Raw genomic sequence first — 7,984 nt, 5'->3', positions numbered from 1 at the left:
AAGAAGAAGAAAAGAAAGAAGAAAAATAAAAAGAAAAGGAAAAAAATTAAGGAGAACAAATTAAGATGGCTTGACCTAAGTTGAGCAAGTGAGTTTCCTTTCTACTAATCATCTGCCTAAACACAGGTTGTACGTGATGTCCCTCACTAGAGGAAATCCCTTAATCCTCTAAGCCCCTCACTGTGGAGGGCAGAGATTCCCAGGGAGAGTCAGGGGGCAGGCGGAGGGGAGGGAACCCAGTTTAGATGCAAGTATCTCCAGCTACAAGTCAGGATCCTGTTGGTGACACTAGAGCAGCGTCTCAACCAGAAGTCACAGAGCACTGTGTCCCTCCTGCACCGGAGACCTGCTGTGGCTTTCCCTGAAGCTCCAGGGAGAAGCCAGGAGAAAAACTGAACTGTCTGAATACCCTCTTGCAGAAGGCCAGCTTCCAATGTCCCAGCCACTGCAGCCACAGCTGATACTTGGAGCACCCACTAGAGCCGGCCACTCTCCTAAGGGGCTGTGTCTGTACCAGCTGGCTTAATCCCTAGACAATCCTATGACAATCACTATTGTCATTCCCATTTTACAGAAATAACAACCACACTGAGAGGTGAAGACATTTGCCCAAGGTAACATAGCTTGTAAATAACACAGCAAGAACTTGAACTCGGGTGGTCTGACTCCAGAATGCCAATATTAGGTGCAATATAAAATAAAAACTCACCTTCGCTCACCATTTAGTAACTATAGGTAATGAGCCAAGCACTGTAAGTTGGCTTTTTCATGTCACTCTCATGGCTGCCCTGTGATAAGGGCATTTTATAGTGACCAGAGAAGTTGGCAGGGTCTCCCAGGTCAAAGTGGGACTGTGAGAAAGTGGGAGGAATTGGGGCTGGAACCCAGTTCTGCCCCAAAAGGCTATACAGAGAGCCCAATCCCTGGTCCCTGCTGTGAAGTGAGCAGTGTAAGAATTCTGGGGAGGACAGAGACCAGCAGCTGTGACTTGTGCCTTCCCCAGCACTAGCACCCAGCCCTCGCTCTGCCCATAGAACACACTCACAAACAGCTGTTGGGTTGACTTAGCAGGAGTGGGAGGTGCAGAAGCAAGGGGCCAGGGCTGAGCTGAGTGTCCTTAAGAAGACCTTGACCTCTCTGGGCCTCGGTTTTTTCTCAGGCTCTGGGGCACTGTGCCATGGGGGTTAAAAGGATGGACTCGCAAGTCAGAGCTGGGTGTGGTCACCAGTTTTACCATTAACCCACCATGAGAGGCCGGGTGGTGCAGTGGTTAGGATTGCAGACTGGAGCCAGAATGCTGGGGTTCTTCCCAGCTTCTCCTCCCCAGAGCTGTGTGACCTTGGGGAATTCGCTTCACCTCTCTGGGCTTCCCCATCTACAAATGGGATAATAAGGCCTACCTCCTCTGCCTCCCTACTTCATGGCCAGTGTTAGCTACTCTGATTCTCCATAGAACGACTCACAGCCAGCTTTGAAAAGAGAATTCAGGTCACGCCCCCAGCTCCAGCTTAAAACCCTTCTCCAGCTTCCCATGGCGTTTGCAATAAAATCCGAACTTCTCACCACGGCTTGCAAAACCCTGTACACCTCTCTGACATCCCTTTGATCTCGGTGCCCTGCCTGCTGGCTGTGCTCTGGCCACCCTGGCCTGGGCCACACACAAGCTCATTCCTGCCCCAGGACCTTTGCACTGTTGCTGCTACCTGGAAGCTGTTTCTCCAGATCTCAGCAAGGCCCACTTCTGAGAAAGCTCTCAGTTCCAAACCTCCTATTCCAGAAAACCCACCCTGACCCTACGGAACCCACGCCCTCAGCATCTGGCCACCCCATTATATATGTGTTCCACAGCATCTCATCTCTCTCTGAAATTATTCATAAACGTGTTTACCCAGCTACTTAACCAGAATGCCAGCTCCATGAGAGAGAGGATGACTGTCTATTTTGTTCACTGCTGGATCCCCAACCCCTGCATCAATGTCTGGCACATAGTAGGTGCTCACTGAAAAATCAATGACTGACTGACGCTTTGAGACTTCTGAATGCAGAGAGAAAAATAGAGCCCTAGTTCCGAGTCGCGACAAAGCCATTCCCTACTCGTCCCACCCCAATGCTGTAGAATCTCCTTCTCTGTCCCCTCTCTGCAGAAGCACGTCCAGCGCAGCGGGTTCGTGTTTTGTTCCCGGTTTCGTTCGCGGCAGCGTCCCCTGGCCCACCACAGTGCCGAGGGCGCAACCGCGCTCAGTGAATCGACGAACGGCTTTGCTCCTTTCGGAGCCTCCATTTCTTCATCGGCAGACCAGGAACCACTGCACTTGCCCCGGGCTGTGGGATGAGGCGCCCGGGAGAGCTCCGGGGTCCTAGTGGGCGCCACAGCAAGTGAGGGGCCACTTTTTCCGGGGCAGAAAGGACGCTGGAAGGAAGCACGACCGAGCCCCGTCCCAGCCCCCACCGCAGGCCTGCAGCCCCGCGGGCCCCGAGAGGCGGAATCCGGCCGGGGCGGCGCAGGCGGAGCCAGGGGGCGCGCACTGTTGGGGGCGCGGGGGCGGTGTCTACACCCCGGGAAGGGGTCGGGCTCCTGCCCGTGGCGCCCGATTGAAACTTACCCATGGCGAGCGGTACTCCGCGGCGTGCTGGGGGCGCTGGAGGGCCGGGCGCGCATCCCCCGGGCCGGAGTCCCCAACGCCGCCGCCGCCGCGGGACAAACTTTCCGGCCCGCCCCCTCCTGCACTGCCCGCCCGCTCGCAGCGCCGCCAACGCCACGTCGGCCAGCCGGGTCCCGGGACCTGGAGGCGGGACGGAAGGGAGTCCGGGACCGCCCCCGGCCGCCCCGGCCTGGCGGGGACCCCCCTCCCTCGCCCGCTCTCCTCCCAGGGGCCCCCATGGGCTGTCTTCTGAGTCCCCCGTAGATAATCCTCCCCTGGGGGGTCACTCCAGCCCGCGGTCCTCCCCAGGTCCCGTGAGACGCTCACGCATACGCACTTGTGCCGCTGGCTCTCCCGTGGATTCATCCCTCATTCACTCCACGCTTGGATTTGAACACCTACCTCATGCAGACGCTGTCCTAGGCTTGGGATGGGCCGAAGAACAAAACAGACAAGCCTTTCGTTTACATTCTAGGAGGGGAAGAGTTTACATTCTAGGAAGGGAAGACGAAAAAGAAATAACTAAGGGATCCTGAGAAATACCAGCTAGTGATAAAGACTAGGCAGAGCTAAGCTGGGGTGGTGGGTGAGGCAGGCACAGGTGGCCGCTTTAGCTCGCTGAACTGAGGAGAGGATGTCGGGGCAGAGACCAGGCATTCCCCACAGAGGGAACAGCAAAGGCAAAGGCTCTGGAGTGGGAAGGTATAAAGAACCCAGAAATTAAGCCAGTGTCTGGAGCAGAGGAGGAGGCAGGGAGAGTGGAGGGAGATGGGGGCTAAGGGAGGGGCTTTGGTGGGCCAGGGTCAGGAATGTGGATTTCATCCCCATCAGCAGGAGAGATAACTGGGGAGTTCTAACTGGTTAAGGGCAGGAAGAGGGAGACCACTTGGGATGCAAGGTGAGAAGTTGGTTTGGGCTCATGTCACAGCGGTGAGGTTGGAGAAAAGTAGGCCGATCACATATAGACTCGGTCAGAACTTACAGACTGGAAGAGGGGCAGCTTGGGGCTGGAGAAGGAGATCCAGAGTTCTGTCTTGGCTGTGTGACATTTGAGGTGCTCATCAGGCAGCCTTGTGGAAATAGGTGGGCAGTTGGCTATGAGCCTGGGGTTCTGGAAAGGGGTAGGCTGGGGACACCACCACTAATGCTCACTCAGGCAAAAATACATGTACAAGCCCAGCACTCACATGGGCGCAGCCTTATCCAGCCTCTAATACGTGTTCACAGATAGGCACCTTCGCACACGTGCACCAATAGCTGTACCCTCACCAGATAAAGTCACAGCGACCCCTACCGTACAGGTGGATACACAGGCATTCTTCCAAGCTCCAGACACAAGCAGGTATCTCAGCAAAGATGACAGCATCTGCAAGACCTCTGAGCCGAGGGAATCCTTGTACAGTTCCGGAAATAATAATAGCTGGGGCAGTTTGAAAACATGGCTCCAGAATTCGTTGTTCCTTCCCTTGAAATCAAAGTGGGCTTGTGACTGGTTTGATCAGTAGCCTGCAGAGTGACACCGTGTAACTTCCAAGGTTGGGTCATTGGAACACTGGCACCTGGAGCCCCGAACCTTCATGTAAGAAGTCCAATTACCCTGAGACCCTCCTGGTATTTGTGGCCTAGTGGCATCCCCTCCCTTCTAGATGTCACAAGAAGTATCACTTAGCAACTTACTTCTAAGGAATAGAATACGGCAAATGTGGTGGATGTCATTTTCAGATTAGGTTGTAAATGATGGTGATTTCTGTGTTGTTCCATCTCGGGATCTCTCATTCATTTGCTCTGTTGAAATCTTTGAGCTGCCATGTTTTGAGCTTCCCAACGGAGAGGCCCACATGGAACGAAGCTACTGAATCACATAGCTAATGCCTCCAGGCAATAGCCAGGAGGGACTAAAGCGCTTAGATCAGCAGCTCCTGGGGAACTAAATCCGGCCAACAAGCTTCCGGTGAGCTTGGACGTGAATCTTCCCTCAGCCTAGCCTGGAGGTGACTCTAGTCCTGGCTGACACCTTGATTTCAACCTTGCAAGACTCTAAGCTCTTGCCCACAGCTAAGCTATGCTAAGTTCTTTATCCTAGAAGGCATGAGATAATAAATGTTTGTTTCTTTAAGCCACTAAATGTTGGGGGTAATTTGTTACACAGTGATAAATAACTAACATACATTTTATTATTGTTAATTATCTTGATTAGAAAAAGGAGCGGGATCATCTCCAGGAGAAAGTAGGGATTCAGTTATATCTACATGGACATTGGGAGGCTTATCACTGGGAGGCCTAGAATCTCTCTTTCAGCCCTTGAGCAGTTAACCATCAGAAGCTGAGAAATCAGTGAGAGTAGTATCTAACTTTAATTTAATGTAATCTTAAGGGACTGAAAATGCCTTTGCAAAGATCAGAGTGTGAGAGAAATCTGGCACGGTTGACTCCATTTTGCCTCTAATCTCACAGGCTACCTCTCTTCACTTACTGATTTCTGCACATAGGCCAAGCTAACCATGGGAGGAATTTAGTTTTTAACTTTAAAGGAAGGATGGTAATAATCCCTCCCTAAATCTAACCCCCTTCTTGCTCAGGGACTGAGCCACCTTGGTAAAATTAATGAAAGACCATGAGGTTCAGATTATGGGATGGGCCTGAATTATGCTAACATGCAGGTGTCGTTTCTATAATTCCTATTGCTCAGGAGTCATGTGGCCAGAGGTCATAAGGTTTGTAATTTTCCCAACTGCTCCTGTAGATAACATCACTATTGTAGAAGCTAAGAGTCATCTTTTGAGATGGTTTTCATACTTTTGCGTCCTGGCAACCAGCGGACCCGCTCTGGACTGAAGATTGTTGACTTCAGCGAGTCCTGTGGTCCCCATCTAGAGGCAGACTCAGTGCATGGGGCCATTTTCCATCTCAATGATTTCACCCCTCAACCAATCAGCACCACCCATTCCCTAGCTCCCTGCCCACCACATTATTTATAAAAACCATGGCTTCTGAAGTTTTCAGAGAGACTGATTTAATAACTCCACTTAGCCCGCTTGGTTAGCTCTGCATTAATAAAACTCTATCTCTACGCAATACTGCAGTCTTGGTGAATTGGTTTTGTCTGTGCAGTGAACAAGAAGAACCCGCTAGGTGATTATGGGGCTTTGCTGAAAAGCCCTTCTAACCAACGTCTGTCTCTAAGAGTCATGAACCTCTCACTCACTATTTAAAAAGCCTATTCATTAGCTTGGGGGTCTGTCATGGAAAAAGGAGTTTCTCTGATTTAAAAAACAATCCCTTAAAAAGCCACTTTACTAAACTTCCTTTTACAGACGGCCTCAGAACCCAAGTTGATTTCTTGGGGAGTGACACAGAATTTAGATAAAATACAGGATGCCCAGTTAAATGTGAATTTCAGATAAACATGAGACATACTTTTACTACAAAATTATTTGATGTGTATCTGAAATTCACGTTTAACTGAGCATACTATTTGTTGTTTTTGCTGAATCTGACAACCTTACCAACCATTGATTTGGACTGAGCTCCTGCACTAGTCCGCAACAGAACAGACTGAAAATCAAAATGGAGTCACCCATGCTAGAGTTCCAGGTCACCAAACCTAAACTAAGTTGTTATCTGACCTTTCCTGAAATCAGGAGAAAGAGAACAGCCCATTTCCCAAACAGGCCAGCTTAAATCTTCAGTCAGCGTGATGATGAAGTTCCTCTGCTTTAATCCTTACACTAAAAAAGGTAGCCTAAAGTAACCGGATGTTAACGAGTTATTTTTCTATTGCTCTGTCTAAAGTAACTAATAGACTTTTTGTTCTTTGTTTCTGCTTTCTTCAGTCCTTCTCTGTCTTTATAAAGCCAACCTCTGCTGCTCGGCTTATTGGAACATTTATGCTATTTGAGGAAATGAAGTGTTGCCCGATTTTAGAATTGCAGATTAAGCCAACTGAGATCTTTAAACTTGTTGTGATTTTGTCTTTGGACACAGCTAACACGGAACAGACCAGGAACAACTGCACTTCCCTGGGGCTGTAAGGATGGATCAGAAGAGGCGGGATGAAGACAGCAAGAGCCAGAAGGAGGCTTCAGCTGTGAATCATGTAGGAAGGCGCGCAACTTAAACTCAGCTGGCGGCAACCCTGACGTTTAGCAGGAATGATGGAGGGTTGGATTAGGGCTGAGAAAGGGAGTATAACTTGAACATTTAGAGTTCGTTTTGAAGTGGATTCTGCTCTGAGATTTTATTTTGTATTTTTTGCGGTGGAGTCTCACTATGTTGCCCAGGCTTGAGTGCAGTGGCTATTCACAGGTATGACAGTGGTGCCCTACAGCTTCTCACTCCTGGCTCAAGTGATCCTCCTGCCTCAGTCTTTCGAGTAGCCAGGACTACAGGCATGTGCCACCGTGAAACTGTCCTCATAGGGTTAACGAGAATTACATGCTGGGCTCTGGCAGAAATGTACTTATAATGAAGCATTAATTTGGCTGCACTTTGGCTCCTTCATTGTAACGCAAAGTCATGTGGCACTAGACACTGCCTTTTCATCCCCATTGTTCCTCTAGATAGGATTTCTGACCTTAGAATCATAAGGCTTTTTGTGTAGGAATTGCTTCAGATGTTCTTCAGATCCTGAATTCCAGTGGACTGGCAGATGCCAACCAGCATGAAGACCCCCACAGAGGAACTGAATCAGCCTAAGAATGCATTTTTAAAAATCTCCCTGTCTTGTGATTTCACCCCGTATTCTTTGACCAAACAATAATCCCTACACCTCAGCCCACTCCAAAACCCTTAAAACCCCAAGACTGAAACTCCTCCAGGAGGTGGATTTTAGGTTGCCTTCTGTCTCCTCATTCATTCAGCTGCCCTAAGATGTTTTAATTCTTTCTCTGCTGCAACCCTTTGTATTGGTGTATTGACTTGCCCTTTGTATTGGTGTATTGACTTGCCCTTTGTATTGGTGTATTGACTTGCCCTTTGTATTGGTGTATTGACTTGCCCTTTGTATTGGTGTATTGACTTGCCCTGCTTCAGGCAACAGAACCGTTACAGTCACAGCCACAGTCAGCTTACTTGGAGACCTTTTTTTTTTTTTTGAGACAAAGTTTCGCTCTGTCACTCAGGCTGGAGTACAGTGGCATGATCTTGGCTGGCTGCCGCCTCTGCCTCCTTGGTTCAAGAGAGTCTCCTGCCTCAGCCTCCCAAATAGCTGAGATTAGAGGTGCCTGCCACCATGGCCAGCTAATTTTTGTATTTTAAGTAGAGAGAGGGCTTCACCATGTTGGCCAGGCTGGTCTCGAATTCCTGGCCTCAAGTGATCTGCCCGCCTTGGCCTCCCAAAGTAC

The 7,984-nt window shown here is 49.7% G+C and overlaps 1 protein-coding gene across 1 annotated transcript in view; it reads right to left on the bottom strand.

The window, feature by feature from the left end:
- Positions 1–2,841, bottom strand: part of SLC2A10 (solute carrier family 2 member 10) — a 19,750-nt gene extending 16,909 nt beyond the window's left edge. Inside the window, exon 1 of the mRNA XM_017541319.2 lies at positions 2,604–2,841. Within this exon, the coding sequence (XP_017396808.1) occupies positions 2,604–2,607 (4 nt within the window). The 5' untranslated portion in view covers positions 2,608–2,841. The remainder of the gene's footprint in view (positions 1–2,603) is intronic.
- Between the last annotated feature and the right edge of the window lie 5,143 nt (positions 2,842–7,984).

Source organism: Cebus imitator, unplaced genomic scaffold (assembly GCF_001604975.1).
Source record: "Cebus imitator isolate Cc_AM_T3 unplaced genomic scaffold, Cebus_imitator-1.0 Scaffold132, whole genome shotgun sequence".
Classification (NCBI taxonomy): Eukaryota; Metazoa; Chordata; class Mammalia; order Primates; family Cebidae; genus Cebus; species Cebus imitator.
Note: the sequence above shows the minus strand (reverse complement) of the source record. Positions and strands in the feature narration are given on the sequence as shown.